This window comes from Schistocerca piceifrons, chromosome 2 (genome assembly GCF_021461385.2).
Source record: "Schistocerca piceifrons isolate TAMUIC-IGC-003096 chromosome 2, iqSchPice1.1, whole genome shotgun sequence".
Classification (NCBI taxonomy): Eukaryota; Metazoa; Arthropoda; class Insecta; order Orthoptera; family Acrididae; genus Schistocerca; species Schistocerca piceifrons.
Window position 1 is genome coordinate 1,021,432,613 of NC_060139.1, and position 26,944 is coordinate 1,021,459,556.

The 26,944-nt window shown below is 41.9% G+C and overlaps 1 protein-coding gene across 1 annotated transcript; it reads right to left on the minus strand.

Moving 5' to 3' along the window:
- Nucleotides 1–752: 752 nt before the first annotated feature.
- LOC124777599 (allergen Cr-PI-like) lies at nt 753–26,650 on the minus strand. Its single transcript, XM_047253061.1, has 9 exons — nt 26,501–26,650; nt 17,629–17,762; nt 17,357–17,515; nt 15,710–15,887; nt 9,017–9,414; nt 8,794–8,937; nt 8,569–8,682; nt 6,713–7,028; nt 753–1,239 (listed from the first exon to the last, which is right to left on the minus strand). The coding sequence occupies exons 1-9, from the start codon at nt 26,592–26,594 to the stop codon at nt 836–838; spliced, it is 1,941 nt and encodes a 646-aa protein (XP_047109017.1). The 5' UTR covers nt 26,595–26,650; the 3' UTR covers nt 753–835.
- Nucleotides 26,651–26,944: the final 294 nt, after the last annotated feature.

A 26,944-nucleotide genomic window follows, 5' to 3' on the forward strand; every position in this document is an offset into this window, starting at 1 on the left:
TTCCGAAACTTTGCGGATTTGGAGTTGACAGTGTATATGACACAGAAACCGTTGGTCGCTAGCCCTCCTTACATGCAGAAGCATGGAAGTGTTTGTCTCCGGATATCCAAAACAAATTTTCCTTATATCGCGGTTATGTTCCGTTTAATGATCGGCGTCGCGCTTGCAGTAGTCCTGAACTTTCCAGTGTGAAGCAATTCATTGGACTATGGCACACGGGACTTTTCTTGAATCAAAGCGTAGTTTAACAATTTTGACACCAGGACAACTCGAACAATAAACAGTACATTTTGTGATCAGTAGTTGCTTGTTGTGCGTTAAAGATTTGATAGTCAGTAGCAAGGAATTGTTTCTCAAGGAACTCGTAAATCAACATTAGACTAAATTAACAAGACTGAATCAGTTAATTCATTGTTGTGAATCGACTGAGAAAGAATTACCGAGAAAAGAAGGAGTAACGTAGTATTCTCGATAGCACTGAGACAGAAACGACGCCCTGATGCGTACATGGCGGTCCCGTAGCACTCCAGACCGTGACTGTGGAGCTCGTAAGCAGACAGTGGGTCGATTGGTCCAAGAATGACCCGGGCGTAAATATTCTGCAGTGCTGCAAGACTTCGTCCGGTCGAGACCGTCCGCAATGAAGTGCCTGTAGTTTTTGGATATAGAACTGGAATATAACCTATCGCATCGTACTCAGCAGATAGGTTTTGTTCTACCACGAGAAAAACAAAAATAAATAACAATTCATGTTCCTTTTGTGCAAAGTCAAACTTTATTGAAACTCTCACTCCGTCTCTCATCAAATGCTGCAGGTATTAGGAGAAGGGCTCCTTCATACTCTGTTGATCTCATCACCGCTCCTGTGCACCACCACAGCTTCTCCAAAGTACGAGTTGGGCACGTCGAACTCGAGCTCGTTGATGGGCCTGTCGAAGGGGAAGAAGGAGATCTTGGCTCCGATGTCGTCCGTGTAGGGGTTGATCCTGCTGATGGTCTTGTGCGTGAACGGTTTGATGATGACGTAGCTGCTGAGGGGCAGGCCGCTGCGTGTTCCGCGGGGCAGGATCAGACCCTCGGGGTCGCCGTACTTCTTCACGAAGTCGTCCACGTACACCTCAGAGCCTGACGTGATGGCCTCTGCAGTGCGCTGGTACAGCTTGCTGTAGGTCAGAGACAGTTGGCCGTAGTAGTTGAACTGCCTCGAGTTCCGCACCAGCTCGTTCTCGCCCTTTTTCACTGAAACAGAGTACAATGAATGGAAACCTAAATTTATTTTCAAGTACTTTGGAAAATGTATCATCAGCAGTTGTGATTAAACACGAAAGGATGAACAGACATAACGAGCCACAGACAAACATACAGCCATTTAATAACGAAATAAGTTAGGACCAGTAAAGGAATCTGAATGGGTTACTAGCGTACATTGAATTTACATCAGAATTTCTCTTATGTACGAGGGCTGTTCGGAAAGTAAGGTTCGATCGGTCGTGAAATGGAAAGCACTGTGAAAATCAAAAATTTTCTATTCGAAACAGTTAGCCGCTCCTTCCAGCTACCTCTCTAAATAGTCGCCGCACCGACTTAGATATTTGTCGTGGCGCTGTACAAACTTTCCAGTGCCCTCGTCACAGAAAACAGCCGTCAGTGCTTCGCGCCAACTCTCTATGCAGGTCTGCCTTTCGTTGTTAGTGCCAAAATGTCGTCTTCGTAGCGAGCGGTTCATGTGAGCAGAGATGAGCAACGGAGGGAGCCAATTAAGGGCTGTATTGCGGGTGATCAAACACTTCCCACCGAAAACGCTGCACAAGCGTTTTCATTGCCCCTGCAGAATGCGGCTGAAAACTGTATTGAAGAAAGAAACGCATGACATTTATGTTATGTAGGTTGCATAGCTTCAGGCGAAATCTCTCACCTGGTCCACATACTTGGTGGGAAACACTGTTATTCTAGGCATTTCTACGTGATCACTTTGCGCTCTGAACTGAAAATAGCGACTTGAAGCGATCGTCAACGCACACTACAGACACTACCCAACAAACACCTCCGATGTAACTTTGCACAATCGGAGTTTCACAGTGGGTTCCATTTCGCTCGTACTCAGACCTTACTTTCCTAATACGCCTCGTATGTGAAAGAGACCTGTAATTTAAGATTTAAGGCGGAAAATTATTTTGAGTTGTTAACACTGTACTGGGTAATACTCATTACCATATAAAAGCACCAGAAGAGATGTAGATGGTGCTGAGACAAGTAATTTAACACAGGCACATGAGGCCGCAAATGTCGGGAAACACCCCAAAAGCAGGTGAGCTATATGGAAGGAGGCCCACGCATACGTCACAGCACGTGACACTGTAGGTATTACGAGTGCCAGCAGCCGTCTCCGGCGGGAAACGAGTAACTATTTCAGACGACTTTGATAATTCTTGGCTGTGCATTTAAATGCATGATAGTTCTCGAGAGCTCACTAAAAAAATTAAGAATTTTAGACGGTAACTTTTCGATTATCTAATGATTCCCGGTAGGTCCTGCAAGAAACCGAACGTTCCCGAAGTGTGGCGGAGAAGCCTACTAGTGTCACATGTTTGTTGCGGGGCGCGTATATCTCGTTGCCCCCGATATGGTACATGAGACGTCACCAGATGACGTATCTCGCCGTATGTGCAGCGGCTGGGCTTGTGCATCCTACCATCGCCAATGGAGAGAGTGCTACACATCGTTACGCTAGGATACTCTGTTCTCGTTCTTGCATTGTCCGATGTGATACGGTAGTGCTCGCGGTAGGTTTAGAACAAGACTGCGATGAGTCTGTTTACATTTACGGAAAAAGGGCACCATGGCGCAGCGATGTGTACCACTTTCCCCTACCAGCGATAGCAGGATCGGCGAGACCAACCGCTCCACGTGCTGCGAGTTACGTGTGCGACATGTGTCATCCCCTTTTGGGGTAATTCCCGACATTTGCAGCCCTAGGTGTCTTGTATTAAATTACGTATCACAGTTTTCAAACATTAATGAGAAACACTCTGTGTCAATTGTATCTACTTGTAGATGGTATCCTCCTCTTCTATACTTCAGGCGTGAGACATTTGCCCATTGCAGTTCCCTGACCTTTTCTCCCCTTAAGTTCGTCTCTCATGATTTTGAGAAGCAGTCTTAAAGTACTCATACCGTTAATTAGTCCATTCCATTTGCTCTATTTTCGTGGATTTTATTTCGTATTTTTTTTACTGTTCAATTCATACGTAATGCTATCACTCTTAATTTTGTCTAATGAACTGCACCACTTCATTATTCTGAGAAGTCTCACTTCTGTTGCCTGGACACAAGCAGTCACCATCTCCTCAGACACCTCTGATGCCAGCGCACAATTTCATTAACACACGTATGATTAGTTTTAATATGTACATTCACATCACAATTTATCCCCGGATTCGGTGCCCCTTGTTTAATTGCCGGCCGGAGTGGCCGTGCTGTTCTAGGCGCTACAGTCTGGAACCGAGCAACCGCTACGGTCGCAGGTTCGAATCCTGCCTCGGGCATAGATGTGTGTGATGCCCTTAGGTTAGTTAGGTTTAATTGGTTCTAAATTCTAGGTGACTGATGACCTCAGAAGTTAAGTCGCATAGTGCTCAGAGCCATTTGAACCATTTGAACCTTGTTTAATTTCCTGGTGACAATAGGCGACAGACTTTCACGTGAGAAACGCATGTTTTGCTATTTTATATCCTTCCGTGGTGTCCACGTGGTAAAGGGTGACAGGCAGGTGGTACTGGCCCCTTACCCAGCTAGCATTTATCACGAACCTGTCGCCAAGCGCGTAGTTCCAAGACATAGGAAAAAGGCGCAAGAAGGAAAAAATAACGGACAGGCCAAATTACAGACCACTATCACTAATATCTGTTTCCTGCAGGATCCTTGAACACATTCTTAGTTCGAACGTAATAACTTTCCTTCAGATCGAGAATCCTTTGTCTATGAATCAGCGTAGTATTAGAAAGTATCGCTCGTGCGGATCGCATCTTGCCACTTTCTCATATGATACACTGAGAAACGTGGATGAAAGGCAACCACAGATACAGTGCCATATTTCTATATTTCCGGAGAGCGTTTGAGAGGGATCTTCATTGACAGACGTTAAAGAAGGTACTAACATATGGAATGGGTTCACAGATATGTGAGTGATTCTCGAAGACTTCTTCAGTTATAGAACCCAATTGTTATTCTCTGTATATATAAAGGATCTGGCGGACAGGGTGGGCAGCAGATTGCGTTTGTTTGCTGTTGCTGCTGTGGCGCACGGCTGTACGAGGATACAAGGTGGCTTAGACACAATTTCTAGTTTATGCGATGATTGGCAACTACCTCAAAATGTAGAAGAATATACGTTAATGCGGATGAGTAGGAAAAACTAACCAGTAATGTTCGGATATAGCATTAGTACGGTCCTGCGTGACACAGTCAAGTCGTTTAAATATTTGGGCGTAACGTGGAAAAGCTATATGAAATGGAACGACCATGTGAGGTTTGTGGTAGGGATGGTGAATGGTGGACTTCGCAGAATTCTAGGAAAACGTAGTTCATCTGTAATGGAGACCGCTTGTAAGACGCTAATGCAACCGATTCTTCAGTACTGCTGTAGTGTTTGCGATCCGTACCCGGTGGAATTTAAGAAGGATATCGAAGCAATTCAGAGGCAGGCTTCTAGATTTGTTACTGGCAGATTCGAACAACACGCAAGTGTTACGCACGTGCATCAAGAACTGAAATGGGAATCCCTGGAGGGAACGCTAAATTTTTTTCGAGGAGCACTATTGAGAAAATTTATTGAGTAACAGCTCTGTATATTAACAGCCGATGTCGAAGTAATTCATAATAATTTATTAGTCGGAAACGAATACAGCTGGCTGCTTCTTATTTAACGTAATCGATGTCAATCTTCGCCAGAGTGATTGACAAAGATGGTACAATGAGGAATAGCCTTCTGGATATTAACTGTTGCTGTAGCGTATCAAAGGGCTTAGTAATTAATAATTTGTAGCTCGAAACATATGCAATTATCGGCTTCTTACTGAACATATACATCCTCTGACGGTTACCATAGCGAAAGTCTGCAGTGAAGTCACCTTAATGGGAATTACGCACTGAATCATGATTCGCCGCAGTGATACAGATAAAAGAGAACTCATTAATGTCATAGTTTCGGAACTCTCATCTCAAGCCTCGAAGGCACATAATGGCACACATTCACAGGGGGACCAATGTGTTCAAGAATAGACCTGCATCTAGCAGAGTCTTTTACCAATCATGCTGTGATAATGTAACAAAATTAATCTGTTGCGCAACAAAGCATTATATAACAATTACTTGGTAGAACAGTTTTATACAACAGACTGAATATTCAATAACGCTGTACGTAATTTATGCTTGATGTATGGCGCCATAGAGAAACCAACAAATTTATTTCAACTGAGTTACACATAGGTGTCTGTACCAACTTTATAATCAGTAATTACATCAAACTATGCACTACTATTCCATGGCGATACGACCTGTCAAAGCTTTGAAGGAAAACAAAGTACTCGAGCAAGGATGTTATTAGCCTATTCGCTGAGATATCAAGAACACGAAAAACTTTTCAATTTAGTTACTGGTATGAAATAATATGAAGAAAGCAAGACAAACAATATAGCAGAGATAAATATCCACAAAACAAACGGAAGCACAATATGGACGTTCACAAAAAGAAAATAATCTTTGGTACACCTCACTAAAATGAAGTTTACTCGTGTCTTTTTTGAGACCAAAAGTAGATTGCTTCTGATTAATAAGACAATTACAATAAATGTTAGACTTATTGTTTAACACCTATGTAACCAAGCGTTATTCCTGTGAAGCCCTAGAAGTACTTGATGCACTACAGAAGACCTAAGATTCTACTGAATCCGTTTTAAGCTACATAACTCATGAATGAATTTTTTGGGCGTAATCTCAGGGTAATGTTCATACGACTGCCGTTCAACTGTTTACATACTAGTTTTAGGCACAAATACTTAACAATAAACGCGCTGTTCTTAAAATCAGAGATGTGTACTGTTCCTTTACGGAATAACGGAAATGGCATTGGGCACTAATATTGCCTTATGTATAGCTCAACAAACTGAAGCTGTCAACAGATTAAAACGAAATACAACGAGCTAATGATACACGTTTTCTCCCATAGAAGATCCCATTAACAACTGCTTCCCTGCCTGAGCAGCATCTACTGAAAAACACAACTGTCCACTAATTAATTACAACATAGTAGCCATTAAACGCAGTATTATTGTCATATGAAGGCCGGTTTCAATTACTTGACTGTATCAAATTTATTAGAAGATTCGTGTAGATATGTTTTCTGTTGTAAAAATTTTCTTTCGTGATGAATGTGCTTGCAGTTATTTATGTTAAAGTTTCTATTTTCGTAGCAAAATTTAATTTTTGTTCCTAAATGTTAGCGACACCAGTATAAGAAGAATTACGAATGGTATAAATCAATCATTACATGTACTAAAATTCGACGTAATTTGTTATGCCTTGCTCATATACAAGGACACACTGCGTGTATTACGTAACTATTTACCTTCGTAATTTAGCTAAGTGATTTTGTTTCCATAACTGCAGCTTCTGTCGAACATCAGACAAACACAAGAAAATTTAGTAGACTTACGTTTGAAGATGAATGAGTCAGTGTAGAGCATGTTGTGCCTCTTCTCGTTGGGGGTCAGCTCCTTGCCGTAGACGTCGTAGCGGGGGCCGAAGAAGAAGCGCACGAACACGTCGATGTCCTTGTCACTGGTGACCTTGATGTGGTAGTTGAACGGCTTGTGTGTCAGCCGCTGCGTGCGGGCGACTACATTCAGCTTGGCGCCTTCCTCCACGCTTTCGACAGGAATAGCGTTATTCAGCTCGAAATCGTAGTCGTCGAAGTACGTCACCAGCTTGTCGACGGTCAGGCTCTCGACTTTCACTCCAGGCAGCAGCAGCTGGGAAGGGAGGCACCACGTGAACCGAATTACAAGATCTGCTTCTCTGGAGGCATTTACCGCACATACTTTCGATGTTCTTCAGACGTGCTGTTCCACGCACCAAATTAACTTAAACTGAAACACTGACTTTTAGCATAATAAGATGCATAGGCTAAGAGGATCACCATGTGATTAAAAGTCGCGTCCAAGAAGATAAATGGGGTGAACCAGAGCTTCACTGGCAACATTACAGAGGTGGTAGTATGGACAAAAAACATGAAAAAATGTCCAGTAAACATCAGCTCTAAGTTCATACCTTAAGAAATATGATCACCTGCTCAGTAGATGAGAAATGTTGCTCATAACTCGTAAAGTAGTGTGTGCACTACAGAGCCAGTATTTACTAAACACATTCTTCTTCTTGTGATCTATACCGGTACTACCACCTTTCAAATTTGTCGAGAAGTTCTGGTTCACCCTAATTCTCTTATGGGACGTAATCTTTTTAATCACCCTGTATGAATATTCCTTTTTCTCTTTTTACATTAGCATTATAAATAGTAGAACCGTTATGAATAAAATGAGATGTATACTGGAATATAAGAAATTTATTTTGAAATCATAATGCTATAACTGAAATTGAATCCAAGTCCTAAAAAAATATGTTCCCCGTATGTTATGGTCTTACGGACAGCCGATGTGAAGGAGAAAAAAGATTTCCAGCCACATTAAAATAATGGCATATAATGAAAACAGTCCTAAGACATCGATATGCCACTATATTGCCTGGTTTACATTTCTTAGGGAACACACTTCTCGTGTCTCAAAATTTCAGTCAAAACTACTGCCTCAATTTTCCGCTAAGCACCAGCAAAGAAATTCTTTACTACACCTTCCTGTGCGATGTGTTCATAGAGTTGTAACATTACATACAAATGTAGTACCAGTATAATCGGCTATAAATCTTTCTTCACTAAAGATATTCTAGTTTCACTAGAAATTTAGAGATCACCAAATACCATCATTTTAAATGTTCAGTTGAGTTGGTCATGTTTGCAGAAACTATATGAAGTGTGTTGATCCTTTTCCACCTCAGTATTCATTTGCATCGGGAACAATATTCAAAGGCATGAACTAATGTATTACGAAGTCACCAGCTTATTTTAATTCTAGTGCAAAATAATTTGAATAAAAATCAAATGTTGGAAATGTGTTTGTGCAAACGAGATTAACAGTTTTTTGGCTGACTGCCGACTTACTGTTTTTACGTTTCTCTATCTTTTATCGCCTACAGATATGTAACTAATAAGAAAAATTAGGAACCTTTTGACAGCATCAGACCCAAGTACATTAAGTGCAAAGTATTCCTTTAGAAATGGGGTATTGTACTTCTTCTTTATGCAAAGCAATACAACTTAAAAATAGGTTTTTTAGGATATGGTTGCTGAAATAGTCTGGCCTTGGGTCAAAACCCAGTGAAATAATTACAAACAGCTTTCTCCTGTCTCATATTGACAATAAACTGAGAAAATAAATTAATGTGATCTTTTGTTATTACCTGGTCCCTTGAGTATGGTCCCAGCCTGTCCTTAAACTGATCGAGGATTGATGCGACTCGCGCAGCAACTTTGTAGAATGCAGGATTGCTGAAGGAAGAGGCTGGGGTGACGCTCTGCAAAAAAAAAAAAAAAAAAAAAAAAAAAAAAATCACCTTAAGAAAACAGGTACTGACTCGGAGCTTGACATTCCACAGGATGCTGTCAGGAGTTAAACCAGTACTTACGCCTGGACCGGCAGCGAGAGACAGGAGGCTTCTGTAGAACGAGCCATAGTAGTCCTTGTTGATGGAGTCCGCATTGCCTTCCACAATTCTTCCAAGGATCTCAATGCTGAGAGGGTCATTCAGTGAGTATCTTGTGAAGTTGCTCTGAAGAGAGAAAATGTTTTACACACTGCTACAACGTGCAGTCTAACATATCAAATAAGGGTTCTGTCTTTGGACTTACGTCAAATACATATCCTGCATCGATGGCTTCACGAAGCCTCTTCTCCAGCGTGCTCACGTACTGCACAAGGGGACTCTGAGGGACGACTCCGTTGATGGGTTTCGTGTAGTCGATGGGCTCTACGTCTGGGAGGTGGTTCGACAGTCTCTCCAGGTTGTACCTGCCGACGATGGCCTTGATGCCGTAGTAGAATTGGTCTCCGCGGCGTGTGTAGTTGGCCTGGTTATACTCCGGCATCTTGGCCCAGAAGGGGTAGCGGTAGTGCATGAAGTCCAGGTAGGCGTTGAGGCCCACGTCCTCAGTGTAGTACGAGACCAGCTCATCGGCGTTGCGAGCGAATGGCTGCCCGCTGTAGTTGACGCGGATCACGTAAGGGTTCTCCTTGTTGAAGGCCTTGCCTGTTGGAATCAACACAGTGGAGTTGGTTGGCTACACTTCGCAACCACATTGTCATAGTACTGACGGTTTTCAATTGTGTCAAACAAATGAAATAGTCTGCTAAGTTGTTCATCTCAGATATTTTGGGTACTGTTAAAGACATCATAACTATCTTTTCATCCAGATGGATTGTGAGAAGTTCCTCATTAAACGATGTGTGGTCTCTGTAGCTACTGCGTTGTTACAATTAAAGTGATGGGAACAATTAGCTTGTACTGGGTGGTCATAAGTAAAGTGCAACTATTCATAGAGATCCAGTATGGACTATAATTATATGGCAGCGAAACTTGGTAGATATTCTAATGCTTTAGTGTGGAACTGATTTAAGCTGAAAAAAAAGTTAGTTCCAATTTTGGCCACTAGGCGCAAACATTGTGCTGTGAATGCAAGACAGAAGTATAGAAATGTTTCCATTTGTAATGGATTATTAACAAGACATGGACGGAATAGGTCAAAGAAGGGAGAGAGGCATGGCTTTCACATTATCATCAACTGCTGCGTACACAGGTGTTCAATGAGAGCACTAGAGAGGTCGACGAGAGATGCCGTACAGTGCCAGTTTTGCACCTAGTTGCCAAAATTGGATATAATTTTTTTTCCACCGAAAAGCGGGTCCCCATTAACGCACTAAGATATTTACGAAGTTGCGATGCCAAACGGTAATTACAGCACACACAGGACCTCTGCAACTGCACTTCACTTATATCCACACGATATAAGCTAATTGAACAATTAGATCCTAGTCACATACATGCAGTGTAGTAATCGTAACTCTGTCTTATCATGTGGAACGTTCCTTACCAGACACAGAAGTTTATCAGTTCTGTAAAATTAATTACTGTAAGTTCTGCATCCCGAAAAAATCAGTCGACGTTGCAAAATTTTGTAGTAAATGTCCTAAGCTTGCTCAACGCTCACGTTACTGCCTTTTCAGGCACGCAACTGGGTGAAAACTCAAATTATATTCAGCGAAACTCAGTCAGTCCGTAACATTTTGGGTACTTCAAAATCTTGATACACTTGACGTCGTCCAAATATAAAACATCACCTAGGTCATCATTTAAGGTAATACAACAGTTTCATAGCACCAGTCTCGTTTTTAGGACTGTACTGTACAGATTCACTTCACGGCCTCCTCTCCTCCAATGCGAACACACTCCTCGCTCTCGAGAACCAGATCGTATTTGAAACTTCCTAACAGATTAAAAATGTGAGCCAGACCGAGACTCGAATTCGGGACCTTTGCCTTTCACGGGCAAGTGCTCCATCAACTGTGCTACCCAAGCACGACTCATGATCCGTCCTCACAGCTTGAATTCCGCCAGTACCTCGTCTGTTGCCTTCAAACTTTGGTAGAGCACTTGCCCGCGAAAGGTAAAGGTCCTGAGTTCGAGTCTCGGGCCGGCATACAGTTTTAATCTGCCAGGAGATTTCATATCAGCGCACACTCCACTGCAGAGTGAAAATCTCATTCTGCAGATTGTATTTCCTCGACAGTTATAGAAGCCTTTTCTCTGAAATTAAGCACTTTGGGTATCAGTAACCTTACTACCTACTTTTTGCATTTCGTGTCTTTGCAAAATCAATAATTTGACACTTAAGGCAACATATATTTCACTGTGAAATGTGACTGTTTCAACGCCCTTAACTTGTTGTTCGAACTGTTTTGTAAGTAGGCTGTTTAGGTTTTTTTATTGGTAACGCCACCTCTGTATAAAAATCACTGGCTGTGCTGTGTGCAGTCTGTGTCTAGCTTGCATTGTTGTCTGCCATTGTAGTGTTGGGCAGCGGCAGCTGGATGTGAACAGCGCGTAGCGTTGCGCAGTTGGAGATGAGCCGCCAGCAGTGGTGGATGTGGGGAGAGAGATGGCGGAGTTTTGTAATTTGTCATGAACTGCTATATATATATATATATATATATATATATATATATATATATATATATAATGACTATTAAGGTAAATACATTGTTTGTTCTCTATTAAAATCTTTCATTTGCTAACTATGCCTATCAGTAGTTAGTGCCTTCCGTAGTTTGAATCTTTTATTTAGCTGGCAGTAGTGGCGCTCGCTGTATTGCAGTAGTTCGAGTAACCAAGATTTTTGTGAGGTAAGCGATTTGTGAAATGCATAGGTTAATGTTAGTCAGGGCCATTCTTTTGTAGGGATTTCTGAAAGTCAGATTGCGTTGCGCTAAAAATATTGTGTGTCAGGTTAAGCACAGTCATGTACAATTTTTCTTAGGGGACGTTTCAGTTTTAACAGAAATTCTCTGAGATATTTAACAGGCATAGAACGACGAATCTTCTTTGACATTAACAGAAATAAGGTAGTGAGCAAAAACTTTTGTACTATTGATACCAAAGCCAAAAACGTTTCGTTACTATTTATGTTACGGAAATCGGAGCGGAACGCAATACCTAACGTTTAACAATGTTTGTAAAATAAAGAAGCACAAGATAATATTTCTTAAGGTTACTCGACAATCAGTTACAATTGTATGTTATGTATTATTTTCTATTTTTTTTTCAAAGCAACGTTTGCATATTTCCCGTTCTAACGCACCCATGGAGCAGAATGAGGTAAGGCACTTTTTCTGAAATTATTGCATAAAAGTTGAAATTCTTTGTGAAGTCGCTTGAGAAGTGAGACACAAAGATATTTAATGAACTTTAACGTAATCGCTAACAAGATGATTATATGTAAATGTCATTTTGAAAAACGTACAGTTATTTTTAATATTTATTACCAAGTTACCGTTTATGTTACTTTACTAAATCCTACGGATCGTGCACCAATTCTTGGCTTTCGAATAGGCGACATAGGATGCCTAATAGTAACTCCTACAACACAGTCCTGTTCAGCGACACAAGTTCCTTTGTCATTTCTTGTGCTAGGTGATAGGCTGATGATCTGACAATGAGATGTTTCATCATTGGACTAAGAATTCTGATCCCAATTGATTGCAGGTGTGCTACCATTTCACCTTTTTGCTCCGTATTGAACACGTTTTTGCATTTCTCATCTGAATTGACAACTCGATAGTTGGGATTATTCTTAGCTTTGCGAATGTACTTTTCCATCATGGATTATAAAAACATAACCGGAAACGTGAAGTACAACCATTTACTTATTTACTTACAAGTCGCTCTCCAACACAAGTCAAAATGGCTGTTGCGCCTTCCCTTCGATTCAGAGACTTAGCTGCATATGTCTATGATTCATGGCAGCTTTCTCACTTCTAGAAAACAGCGCAAACTTGTACCTAGCTATCCGATTCTGCTCCGAGTTCCCGTACGCGAATCTTGTGCAAGTACCTAACTGAACTAATATACACGTACCTACTGCATTCGAAGAAATCTTCTATATATTTCCACGTATGGCCAGAAGCTACATTCTTAACCGAAGTCACTAACGACCATGACAGAACTTCAGGATGGAGGCATTGCTCACAAACACCACTGTCTGAGTGTGGAACAGACTTCAACTTCGAACATTTGTGCTGCATGGTAAGGACTTATACATAAAATCTGTGAAATGTCGCATTCACGCGCTTGCAATAGTGAGCTAGTTACTAGTGAAAAGCACAGAATGAGCTGACGTACCAGTTAACAAATTATAGTAGAAGCGGAATTCTTACCACCGCCTTTTTCAAATTTCATCTTGTGTTCCATCTCCAATGGTCTCTTTGACGTGTAATACAACGTAAATGTTCATTTTATTGAAAGACAGTTTGCGATACCCTACAAAAAGTTTGCAGTAACACTTCCCTAAAGTTTTTTCATGTCGAAGTTGAATGCCGAAGAAACAAGGAACGGTAGCTAGTGCTGCCTTGATTATAAGTGGAAGAATCTTGGAACAGCAGTGAAGTCAACGTCATTATATAGCATGCGATTAGTGCTTTTTTATTTATTTTTAGTAAATTTGAGTATTAATTACAAGAGTGTTTATTATTATGTTGGCTGATACAATAGCATTAGTGTAAATAATGTGATTCTTGTGGCTGCTGCCTGCTTAACAAATTCACAGCACAACACAAAACCTACTTCGACCCAGAATCGTCTAATGGCACCAGTATGGTGAAACTTCGACTGCATCAAGATGAAGATACGGTCAGCTATGAAAGGTAGAAACAGGTATTTCTCAGCATATCTTGCCGAATGAGTTTTCCGACGGTTGACCATAAATGACAAATCAGATCCTTACGGTAGTTACAACGGAGAGATCTGCACCATCGGTGGTTTTAAAATAATCTGAATCATGAAACTGACTTACAAATGCCTCTTATAGAGCCCACAGTCATTTCACTAACAACTAAACAATACTGAAGAAGGTAATCGTCTCCGCAAATAGTAGAGAGCTGAGATGTATGTTAGAGCTGTAAGTCTTTCAGTATCCTACACATCAAGAATTAAGCTGTTTCTGGGTAGAAATAAAAAGACTGGCAATTATCGTTGATAGCAATAATGTTGATAAGATTTCTGAAACAGTCCACCTTGTCCACGTTGGTATGAAATGTCAGATATAATAGTAAAATAACGATAGAGCAAAAAAGCAGTTCGTGGTCATCCATTCGGTGAACAATTCGGTCTGTAACTATTTGTGTCAGTAGATTAATACGGAACGTAAATGATAATACGCTTTCGTTGCAGTTAAATTATTTTCTTCATATTTGTCATTCGACAAACTAACAGAAGTAAATCTTAGATTACAAGAGACTGGTGCAGGTCCCACTACTATATACTCAACTGCTGGAAATCTATAGTAATAAATACTGCCTTGTTACGTCAGGTCTTTCAAATATGGCAGCAATTATGCAACTGCATGGAAGCATTTGAAATATCTTAAGTAATTGTACAGCAACTAAGTGATTCCTTGTAATTTTATTTATCAGTAAACAGCCTATTAACCTATGCACAGTGTTTGTTGTACAGGTAATGGAAATTATTATTGTGTGGTATGAGCCTGGAGTTCTGGACGGCGTTGCTAAACAGGGGGAAAGTGCATCTGTAATTACTGCAAGTGAGTGCATTGAGTTCATAGTTGCTCATGGTATGTACCGTGTGCGATTAGTATAGCTTCGGGGCAGATGCTTACGTCTTGTGTTCATTACAGACACAATAAGGAAGAGGAAAATAGTTGTGGACCTCTTAGAAGGCTTCCTAGTGACAGTAAGGAGTTTGTTGTTGTTGTGGTCTTCAGTCCTGAGACTGGTTTGATGCAGCTCTCCATGCTACTCTATCCTGTGCAAGCTTCTTCATCTCCCAGTACCTACTACAACCTACATCCTTCTGAATCTGTTTAGTGTATTCATCTCTTGGTCGCCCTCTACGATTTTTACTCTCCACGCTGCCCTCCAATGCTAAATTTGTGATCCGTTGATGCCTCAGAACATGTCCTTCCAACCGGTCCCTTCTTCTTGTCAAGTTGTGCCACAAACTCCTCCCCAACCCTATTCAATACCTCCTCATTAGTTATGTGATCTACCCATCTAATCTTCAGCATTCTTCTGTAGCACCACATTTCGAAAGCTTCTATTCTCTTCTTGTCCAAACTATTTGTCGTCCATGTTTCACTTCCATACATGGCTACACTCCATACAAATACTTTCAGAAACGACTTCCTGACACTTAAATCTATACTCGATGTTAACAAATTTCTCTTCTTCAGAAACGCTTTTCTTGCCATTGCCAGTCTACATTTTATATCCTCTCTACTTCGACCATGATCAGTTATTTTGCTCCGCAAATAGCAAAACTCCTTTACTACTTTAAGTGTCTCATTTCCTAATCTAATTCCCTCAGCATCACCCGACTTAATTTGACCACATTCCATTATCCTCGTTTTGCTTTTGTTGATGTTCATCTTATATCCTCCTTTCAAGACACTGTCCATTCCGTTCAACTGCTCTTCCAAGTCCTTTGCTGTAGTTACATGATTACAGCGAAGAGGAAATTACAGACTCTTCCGTCACAGCAGCACGAGGTTAACTTTTTGTGTATTTGTATCAGCCAGAACCATGAAATTTAAATTGACTAGGAGAGTGTCTAAGTCTTAAAATTAATAATTATTTTTCTTTACTCACAATTACGACAGTGGGTATTAAAAATAATAAATGCTAATGATGATGGGAATGCCGAAATTTGTAAGCGGCATATCTCTGAATAGAAGCGTGACTAATATGACCATAAATGCTCGTACCGTACGAGGTGTTGGCATACAAAGTAATTAACGGCTCCAAATTGTTGATGGTACCTTGCAGGGCGGCTTCCCACGCCTCCTTGATGACCTCAGGGCTGACGTACAGGTGCGGGTACAGCTCGTAGAAGGGGGGCAGCACCACGTCGAAGAGGTCCTCGCGGTGCAGCTTGGCCACGTTGAGAGCATACACGAACAGGCCCTCATTCAGGTGGTCCCTGGCCCACACGGACGTCTGGAACCGGACAAGCCGTTATCCTAGACTAGAATGGCGCAGGTAAGTAGGTCTGTATTCACAAGCCGTCAAAACACTGCTCCATAAGTCGTGCAGAATGTTTCGTAGCGATATTACTTTACCAATAGCGACGTCTACCCTCCGATAGTTTGTGGAAGTTGGATGTCGTATGATGATAAAGTAATAATAATACCAGAAAGTGAAGATTTTTCGAAATTCCAACGATAAACGGATAAAATAATGGATGAAAGGTGTTTGAAAATATCTCGCTGTTAAGGCAATGTCCAAAATATTCTTTACCTCCTCGGTCAGAAATGTAAAAATTCATACTTCAGTATTTTTGAAAATTCCCTCACTAGGTAGGGTAAAATGGTGGATGATGGTTTATTTCGAAAAAAATCATTATTAAAGTATTACTAACGGTATTTTAAAACTACATGTATTAATCTTTTATTTCACTTCTCAGTTCGTAATAAAGAAATACATGTTTCAATATTTCTGGGCATTCAACCACCAAGTATTGAAAAGGGGATGAATTTTTTTATGAGAAAATTTCATTATGAGAGCAGTTGTAAAATGAAACCCAAGAAAATTAGAATTTGGCTTCCTCATTAAAAATAAAGTATACGAGTCTCAGTGTTTTTCGAATTTCAATCCCTAAATCTACTTATCTATGTTCCCCTTTGTGCATTCTTTTAAATACTCCGAAAGAACATACAATGAACCAACCCACTGTAAGATATTGCAACATGCTGCCAGATGCTTTGTCGACTTGTATCGTAAAAATCGCAAACGACAGAACCTGTACGTTATAAAACCGGTAATGTACGATAATGCACAGGGTTGTGTCGTTTGCGATATGTATAGATTGCCTACGTGTCCATTTAGTGTTGTCTCTCGATTCATTACAATCATGAAATACTTACACTGTGAAAGTCTCTCACTACCTTTCTATTACGAAACTACTGAGTTATTTGCTGGTATTTATGGTTCTTATATTTGCGTGTATCAAGACCCCCTGATTCATTCATTTCACGGAACTAGTGTCTGATTCACACATGTCAGAATTTGTTTACATAACTTCAGATGGAGAGCATTTCTAATGTTTCACAGCTCTTTCTACCAAATCATGATGATGGGAAATGCATCTTAAAGTCTAACATAATGCATAGTTCTCGTATAACAATATTATAATCGTTACCACGAATCTATGGTGTATAATACCATGCATTTCATTTTTTCGGTTCCACTTTTAGTAAGCAGTTGATTAGATACAAAAAAGATTCTGAAGCTGCTGTCTTACCAGTCCTTTACGTATTTTTCTACCTGTCCTTTACGTATTTTTCAGCGGAAGTGTTTCTGTTACACTAATCAGCCTTTTTACTGGTCCAGTGAACTTAAATTGTCGTAACTGGTTTTGGATGTCTTCCTTTTAACACCATTATGTGATGACACTGTATCTTACTCACCTTGTAGAAGGTCTCGAAGTCATTCGCCTGGTACAAAAGGTCGACAAGAGCCTTGGCCTGGATCTGGTCCAGCTTGTTGTAGATGGAAAACTGTTCTCCACGCTGCTTGAAGTAGCCGTGAGTGTAGTAATTCACGAACTTCTTGACGAGCTCTGGATCCTGCAAACGAGAGAGAAACAATGGCTGGTAATTTGTCTTAGTGAAGATTAAAACAATTCCAACTGAGAGTTCTAAACCCACAGCCACAAGCCTTTGATTAAAGTGTGATTTACCTTGAAGTTGTTGACATTCTCCTCAAGATTAAACGTTTCCGAAATAACCTTCTGCTCGGGATCTACAGTGGGTTGTCCGACATGCCAAAAAACTTCCAGCAGTTTCTTCTGCCTCAGAAGGAAGTCCTTGTCCGCTACAAGAGAAGGCGTTCCAAGCACATTTATTACTGAAATCCAATTCTACTTGGCATAGAACGAAATAACTAAATCACATAACGATCTTTCTATTGTCAGCACAGTTTAAAATACATCCAACCAATTGCAGTAGTATTAAGTTTTTATTCTTGATTTACCGTAATGTTTCTTATTAGCACATCGACAAGAAAAATATTTGCCTGACCAAACTGAAAGGGTATTCTGCAAAATTAAAACGTGCTACTCAATATTCACATCCGCCCTCAGCCATACGGCCACTTCCCGATGATGCATCTCCACTTCCTAAGCGACCATGTGATTGGCCCATTGCTGTACAACGTATAGAGGTGCTATACAATAGCAGCGGGAACGAAACAGCAATAACAACCAGTACAGCACGTTAGTCCGAATCCGGAGTATTTGCCACCACAATCTGCATCACCTCATCGCATTATGCGGGGCGAATTCTACGACCTCTGTCATAAGAACTTGAATTTGTCACAGGCACAATCTAAGTTTTTGGCTACGCGACTGCAAAGGTGGAGTTTGCCCGTGCAGGATGATGAAGCAACTTTATGTAGGAGCGCCACAGTGAGACAGGAAGCTTTTTGTCTTCCTAGTCTATATGCTGTAGTGACATCAGTGGTTTGTTTGGATTACTGCTTCGTGTTCCCAACACTGTGGAATGAAAACTCGTTATTGATTCCTCGGAATTAGGTTTATAGGCAGTCCTTCAGAATGGTAACTAATATCGGTCAGTTCCAGTCAGATACTTGGTTATCAAGGAAGAGTCTTATGAAGCTATGGGCAATTTGCTCACTCACTTAGACTATCATACGCATAACTGGAAATTCTGTGCAGATCTGAAAGTAATTGGACTACTAACTGGTACGCAACCAGGATACACGATAACTACTGCTTTCTGTGCGAGTGTGACGTTCACGCCAAGCAATAACATTATGTACGTAAATACTGACATAAGCGAAACGGCTTCCCTCCAGGAAAAATGAGGAGGCGTTATTAAACCCTGAAGATGTGTATCTCCCACACATGCATATTAAAATGTGGTTAATGAGGATGTCTGTAAAAGCGCTGGACAGAAAAGGGGAAGCTTTTGCACAGCTGATCACAATATCAGCGGTGCAAAGATTAAAGCGAGAGTATTTATTGGTCCCCAAATACGACACCTTATGCTAGATACAGGCCCCCAAATACGACACCTTATGCTAGATACAGATTTCACCAACTCGTTAAGTGACAATGTAAAAGATGCATGGAGTGTCTTCAAGTCAGTGTCTACCCACTTTCTTGGAAATCGCAAATCTGATGACTATAAAGAGGTCCTAAATAACGCTATGCTACCAACGCATTAAGTGTCATATATCACCAAAGTTACTTTTCTTTGATTGCCAACTTGACGTTTTCCTTCAGAACGTGGCGGATACAAGTGATGAACACGGGGAACATTTTCACCGGGAAATGAAGTAGTAACGGAAAAGCGGTTTTTGTGGCGGAGGAACTGCAGCGTGCTGGCAGAATATTGTTCGTCTTTAGTGAGAGACACTGCATAATACGAATGCAAAAGATAACGACCAAAAATGTCCTACTGAACTTATCCTGGAATGAAATATTTGCCTTTCCAGTGTTTCAAGATTATGGATTTTTCATAAATAATAAAATATCTACTTCTGGAAAGTACATGCGGCACTAATTTATTATTTTCAAATACTGATTCACCATAACCATTACAAGTGAAAAATCCGTAATTTTATCGAGAAGGCAGACAAAAATCAAAAATTTGTTGGGCAGTGTTATAGGAGAATCGCACGAAGGGATGCATTTGCCTACTCTTCATGCCAAATTAGTGTGAATACTCAACCTATTTCATTGCTATCTTTTTACCAGCCAAAGATGATAGATTTCTGTGTGCGTTCGCACGGAGTGAACTGTTCTGTACTCTACTGGGCTGATGCAATATTATTGCCGTTTAACACAAGCCACGTTCTTAAATGCACAAAACTTTGGATTTCAGTTACCGAAATTACCTTTTGGTAAGAAGTACATTCAGCAAAGAACATACTTCTATGACCATACTGAGCGTGAAAACCTTAGAAAGTTTTGCAACATCTAAACAACATAAAAATTCGATTAAAGAAGCGAATCAGCGGGCGCTAAGCTAGTTAGTGATAAGGGTGAAAGTTGTTTATAAATAACAGAAACATGTTTTGCATAAAGTCGACTAAATTTTGAAGCGATTTTCGATAAATTTTTGTTTTGCGTATATGTAACTTTAAATTTTTAGTACTATTTGATAAATATGTGGTGTGTTTTATTTTTACTTCAAAATTCCTCTCTTTCACGTCACACATCACCAAGTTTCAGATAAAACTTGAATTAATCATTGACCATTTCTATTTTGCTACAAATACCGTTTATTTTTCTGTAACGGGCAGGAGGATAACTACGTAGAACAAAAATATTCCATAGCTTACGCGGCCCTTTATGTACGCTCACTCAGGTTCTAGATGGTCCGCCGCGTCCAGTTACCAGGGGAATCTACATCTACATCTACATGATTACTCTGCAATTCACATTTAAGTGCTTGGCACAGGGTTCATCGAACCACAATCATACTATCTCTCTACCATTCCACTCCCGAACAGCGCGCGGGAAAAACGAACACCTAAATCTATCTGTTCGAGCTCTGATTTCTCTTATTTTATTTTAATCATCAGTCCAACCTATGTTGGGCTCAACAAAATATTTTCGCATTCGGAAGAGAAAGTTGGTAACTGAAATTTCGTAAATAGATCTCGCCGCGACGAAAAACGTCTTTGCTTTAATGACTTCCATCCCAACTCGCGTATCATATCTGTCACACTCTCTCCCCTATTACGTGATAATACAAAACGAGCTGCCCTTTTTTGCACCCTTTCGATGTCCTCCGTCAATCCAACCTGGTAAGGATCCCACACCACGCAGCAATATTCTAACAGAGGACGAACGAGTGTAGTGTAAGCTGTCTCTCTAGTGGACTTGTTGCATTTTCTAAGTGTCCTGCCAATGAAATGCAGCCTTTGGCTCGCCTTCCCCACAATATTATCTATGTGGTCTTTCCAACTGAAGTTGTTCGTAATTTTAACACCCAGGTACTTAGTTGAATTGACAGCCTTGAGAATTGTACTAGTTCTCGAGTAATCGAATTCCAACGGATTTCTTTTGGAACTCATGTGAATCACCTCACACTTTTCGGTATTTAGCGTCAACTGCCACCTGCCACACCATACAGCAATCTTTTCTAAATCGCTTTGCAACTGATACTGGTCTTCTAGTACGTTATATTTATTTATGCTCAGGATCAGACGCCAGTCCGTATACTAAATTATCGATGTTCTGTATGCTTCTCTTTGCTGGCATCGAAAGCTTCCTACAGCCGAGTTCACAATCTGGGAACAATGTCACGCACCTTCCAACATTACAGAGTAGATAATATTATGTATTGTAAAGACCCTTTCACACTCTATTGGGTTACTCCTGAAATTAACTTTCCTTCTCTATATATGATTATTCGCGATCAAGTGTACGGCGGAAGGTTGATGGACCAACTTCAAGACTGTTTGCTCATGGTTCCACTCTCAAGTAGCATGTAGCAAGAATGAACACAAGTCTTTCTGTGCGAGCTCTGATTTCTCTTCTTTTTTTTCACGACGTTCGTTCCTCTCTATGTGGGTGTCAATCAATACAATATTTTCGCATTCAGAGGAATTTCTTGAAAGACATCGCAGCAACGGAAAACGACATTGCTTTGATGATTGCCAGCCCAGGTTGCATACCATGTTCTTAAGAATCTCTCTCCTATTGCGCGATGATACAAAATCAGGTGCTTTTTTGACCTTTGTTATGTCCTCCGTTGAACCTATGTGGCAAGGATCACACACAGAGGAGCAATACTCCAGAAAAGGGACGGAGAAGCGTAGTGTAGGCAGTCTGTAGGAGATTTGTTGCACCTTCTTTCTGCTCTACCAATAAAGCAAAGTGTTTGATTCGCCTTCTCCAAAAACTTTTCTATGCGTTGGTTTCTCATAATTGTAATTCCTACGTGTTTATTTTAGTCATTCACACTTAAATTTGTGCTACTGGTGTGTAATTGAAGTTTAACGGAATTTTTTAGCATTCATGTGGACGAGATCAAATCTTTTGTTATTTAAGTTCCATTACTTTTCAGATTATGTAAACGACAATGTAATCTGCAAATAATGTAAGAGCTATAGTTATCATACGTCCGAGATTGTTAGAACAGTCATTGTTTTCTAGTGCTGACCGGGGCAATACCCGAAGTTGCAAGAACGTTTGGGCCTTGAGAATTTTATGACTGGCGAGTGCATTTCTTAACATTCGAGCGACATGATCGACATCATGTTTCCAAACATTCTCTTACGTCTGCCCGTCTCTCAGCCGACCTTACAGTGGCCGACGTCGATTGGGTGGCAAGGCTATTGGTTCTCCCACAATCGGTCGTTTGGCAGCACAACATGTGCAATGTGCTTTTGTTGCTTTCGTGTGGAAAGTAACTCCTCTAGACGTTTTTTATCATTTTATCTATATTCGTTTCTTGTCTCATCATTTGGCAATGGGCAAAATAAAGTGCGTGTTTAACGTTAAGCTGCAACAGGAAACAAAATAATGAACGTAGGTAATGGCAGTAACAAGGAACTTTTTTATCACACACTATTTGATGGAGAATGTTCTGTTGTACGTAAAGAAAAGGCTGATATTAAAGACCATGTGAAAACAGTTTAACCTATTAGTGCTATTAATGCGACTGCTTCATCAAATATAAGAGGCTGTTTAAAGGAAAAAGATGGGGATAACAGTGATCTGGAGTGTGCTGTTAAAGAGGCAATATCTTTATGCCACACTGCCAGACACGAACTCAGCTTCAAAAATTCAGACTGCGCATCTAGACTGGCTAAAAATTTATACCACCCAAAATTTCCATGTGCTATAAGCACAACCGAGACCGTTATAGTTAACTTTATTTCGCCATTTATATTTGATAATGTGTTGCGTTCTTTGTACGACATTAAGTGTGTAGCAGTAACAATGGATACGTCAAATAAAAGTGAAGTACTACTTGCTCTGGTTATTGTAAGGTACTTCAGACTTAAGGAGTGATTTCAAGATAAGCTTTAAATTTAGATGAACTGTGCTGTAAAAGTGCTTAAATTTTGACTCTGTACCTTTTGCAGTCTTTGAATAAAAAAGCTTGAAGTTTGTTACACTACGAATAACAACTGTCTGGAACATTTGGATTGCAGAAAGGTTAGACTTCCAACACCCTCTGCTAAACATATTCTTGATGTTACAAATAATTCAGACTTTCTTGTTGTGAATTTCATTTTCAAAATAGCCTTGTCCAATGATAACTACATCTGGATAATTAATATTCCAGAAATCTTTCAAAATTTTTGAGTAATTTCAAAAATATGTCCCAGGTTGGACCAGGAAAGTATACTAAAATGCCCTGAATTCCCCGGCGTTCACCATGGAAGTGTTTTCGTCCGTTCCCGAACTACAAAAACGATTTAGGAGATAATCTGAGCAGCCGTCTTAGATTGGGTGGAGATGTACTCTCATTTACCGTCCAGTAAAGCCATCAGAAGATCGAGACCAATTGGAGAATGACTTAGACGGGATATTGGAATGGTGCGAAAAGCGGTAATTGTCTCTTAGTACGGAAAAATCTGAAGACATCCATATGAGTAAAATATAAGTCTGTTAAATTTGGATTACACGATAAATCACACAAATTTAAAGTCGTTCAATTCGAGTTAAAACCTAAGAATTGCTACTGCGAACATCTTAAGTCACAACGATGACGTAGATCATATTGTGGGGAAGGCAAACTAAAGACTACTTTGTACTGGCAGAACACTTAGGAGAATCATCAGATGTACTAAAGAGACTGCCTACACTACGCTTTTTTGTCCTCTGCTAGAGTATGGCTGTGCTGTATGCGATCCTTACGAGACGGAGACAGCGAAAAAGTTCAAAGAACTGCAACCCGTGTTTTACCATCGCAAAAGAAGGGAGAGAGTGCCAGGGGTATGATAAGCGAGTTTCGATGGCAATGAACAAAACAAAGTCGTTTTTAGTTGCGGCGAAATCTATTTACGAAATTTCAGTCAACTGCTTTGACCTCTGATTTTGGAAATATATTACTGGCGCTACCCTACATAGGGAGGAATGAGAGAAATTAGAGTTCGTACAGAGGTTAATTTTCCCCACGCGCTATTCGAGAATGGAACCGTAGGGAAACTGTCTGAAGGTGCTTCGATGAACCCTCTTCCAGGCACTCAGGAGTGAATTGCAGAGTAGTCATTCAATTGTATATGTAGATGGATGGATTCTAAAACAATATTATAAGCCTATGTAAAAGAGATACTAAGATTGTGTTCTAAATCGTTTAAATAAATTAAGAACCAGAGGGCAGGTAATGATTGCGCGATAGGACACATAACCAAACGTGGTTGGGTCAGTGGTTGGCATGCTGAACTCGCGTTCTGGAGGACGACGGTTCAAACCCGCGTCAGGCCCATATACACTCCTGGAAATTGAAATAAGAACACCGTGAATTCATTGTCCCAGGAAGGGGAAACTTTATTGACACATTCCTGGGGTCAGATACATCACATGATCACACTGACAGAACCACAGGCACATAGACACAGGCAACAGAGCATGCACAATGTCGGCACTAGTACAGTGTATATCCACCTTTCGCAGCAATGCAGGCTGCTATTCTCCCATGGAGACGATCGTAGAGATGCTGGATGTAGTCCTGTGGAACGGCTTGCCATGCCATTTCCACCTGGCGCCTCAGTTGGACCAGCGTTCGTGCTGGACGTGCAGACCGCGTGAGACGACGCTTCATCCAGTCCCAAACATGCTCAATGGGGGACAGATCCGGAGATCTTGCTGGCCAGGGTAGTTGACTTACACCTTCTAGAGCACGTTGGGTGGCACGGGATACATGCGGACGTGAATTGTCCTGTTGGAACAGCAAGTTCCCTTGCCGGTCTAGGAATGGTAGAACGATGGGTTCTATGACGGTTTGGATGTACCGTGCACTATTCAGTGTCCCCTCGACGATCACCAGTGGTGTACAGCCAGTGTAGGAGATCGCTCCCCACACCATGATGCCGGGTGTTGGCCCTGTGTGCCTCGGTCGTATGCAGTCCTGATTGTGGCGCTCACCTGCACGGCGCCAAACACGCATACGACCATCATTGGCACCAAGGCAGAAGCGACTCTCATCGCTGAAGACGACACGTCTCCATTCGTCCCTCCATTCACGCCTGTCGCGACACCACTGGAGACGGGCTGCACGATGTTGGGGCGTGAGCGGAAGACGGCCTAACGGTGTGCGGGACCGTAGCCCAGCTTCATGGAGACGGTTGCGAATGGTCCTCGCCGATACCCCAGGAGCAACAGTGTCCCTAATTTGCTGGGAAGTGGCGGTGCGGTCCCCTACGGCACTGCGTAGGATCCTACGGTCTTGGCGTGCATCCGTGCGTCGCTGCGGTCCGGCCCCAGGTCGACGGGCACGTGCACCTTCCGCCGACCACTGGCGACAACATCGATGTACTGTGGAGACCTCACGCCCCACGTGTTGAGCAATTCGGCGGTACGTCCACCCGGCCTCCCGCATGCCCACTATACGCCCTCGCTCAAAGTCCGTCAACAGCACATACGGTTCACGTCCACGCTGTCGCGGCATGCTACCAGTGTTAAAGACTGCGATGGAGCTCCGTATGCCACGGCAAACTGGCTGACACTGACGGCGGCGGTGCACAAATGCTGCGCAGCTAGCGCCATTCGACGGCCAACACCGCGGTTCCTGGTGTGTCCGCTGTGCCGTGCGTGTGATCATTGCTTGTACAGCCCTCTCGCAGTGTCCGGAGCAAGTATGGTGGGTCTGACACACCGGTGTCAATGTGTTCTTTTTTCCATTTCCAGGAGTGTAATTCAGATTTTTGTGACTTCCCTAAATCGCTTCAGGCAAATGATGGGTTCATTCCTTTGAAAGGACATTGGCGATTTCCTTCCTCGTCCTTGCCTAATCCGAGTTTGTGCTCCATCTTTAGTGACCTCGTTGTCGACGGGACGTTAAACACTAAACTGCTCCTCTTCCTCTAGACGTAACTTCGATTTCGCTGGGTGAATTGCCGTATTAATTACGTACTGTGATCGAGCGAGGTGGCGCAGTGGTTAGCACACCGGACTCACATTCGGGAGGACGACGGTTGAATCCCACGTGAGGCCATCCTGGTTTAGATTTTCCATGATGTCCCTAGATCGCTCCGGGCAAATGCCGGGATGGTTCCTTTGAAAGGGCACGGCCGACTTCTTTCCCAATCCTTCCCTAATCCGATGAGACCGATCACCTCGCTGTTTGGTCTCCTCCCCCAAACAACCCAACGCCAACCCAACTACGTACTGTGACCTTTCCGGCAGGAACTCCATTTCGTTCCGTTAAGAAGGATGGAAAAAAACACCCTTTTACACCACTACATAGTGATTTACAGAGTACAGCGTAGATTGAAAGGTGTCCCTGTAAATCGAACACGTAAGGCGCTGGAGAATACTGTGTAACCTGTCCACAAGGCGCGTTCGGGTAGCCCGTCAGAGAATAAGGAAGGCATTCATCGCGAGATAACGGATTGCTGTTACTCACCAACGACGTGCGGCTCTGGGTTGATGGTGGCCCAGGCGAGGCCGACCAGGGCGCACGCTGTGATCAGGATGGTGGCGGTTCCCCTGGCGGCCATGTCGTGAGTTCCGGCTGTCCAGGCGGCCGCCGCGCTTTTATACTGTACGACGCAAGCTGCCGCTGCGCCGCCGCCGTAACAGCCCCTTGGCACGCCCCACACTACACGTGCCAGCTCCGAATTCCGAGATAACTCGTCAAGGCCTGGGCAAGCCAGGTCCTCTTTTTTCTTTCTTCAACACGGGATTTGAAGCCAACGGCATTTCAGCAATAGGTCACAATCGCGGATAGCTGCTGTGTCGTTGCGGAATTCCAAGCACAGTGCCAGACAAGCAAGCGCCTTCAATATGTACAGGGGATAGGCAAAATAATAAAACAGCTGTACTTACTTGGGAATGGTTTATTAATAAG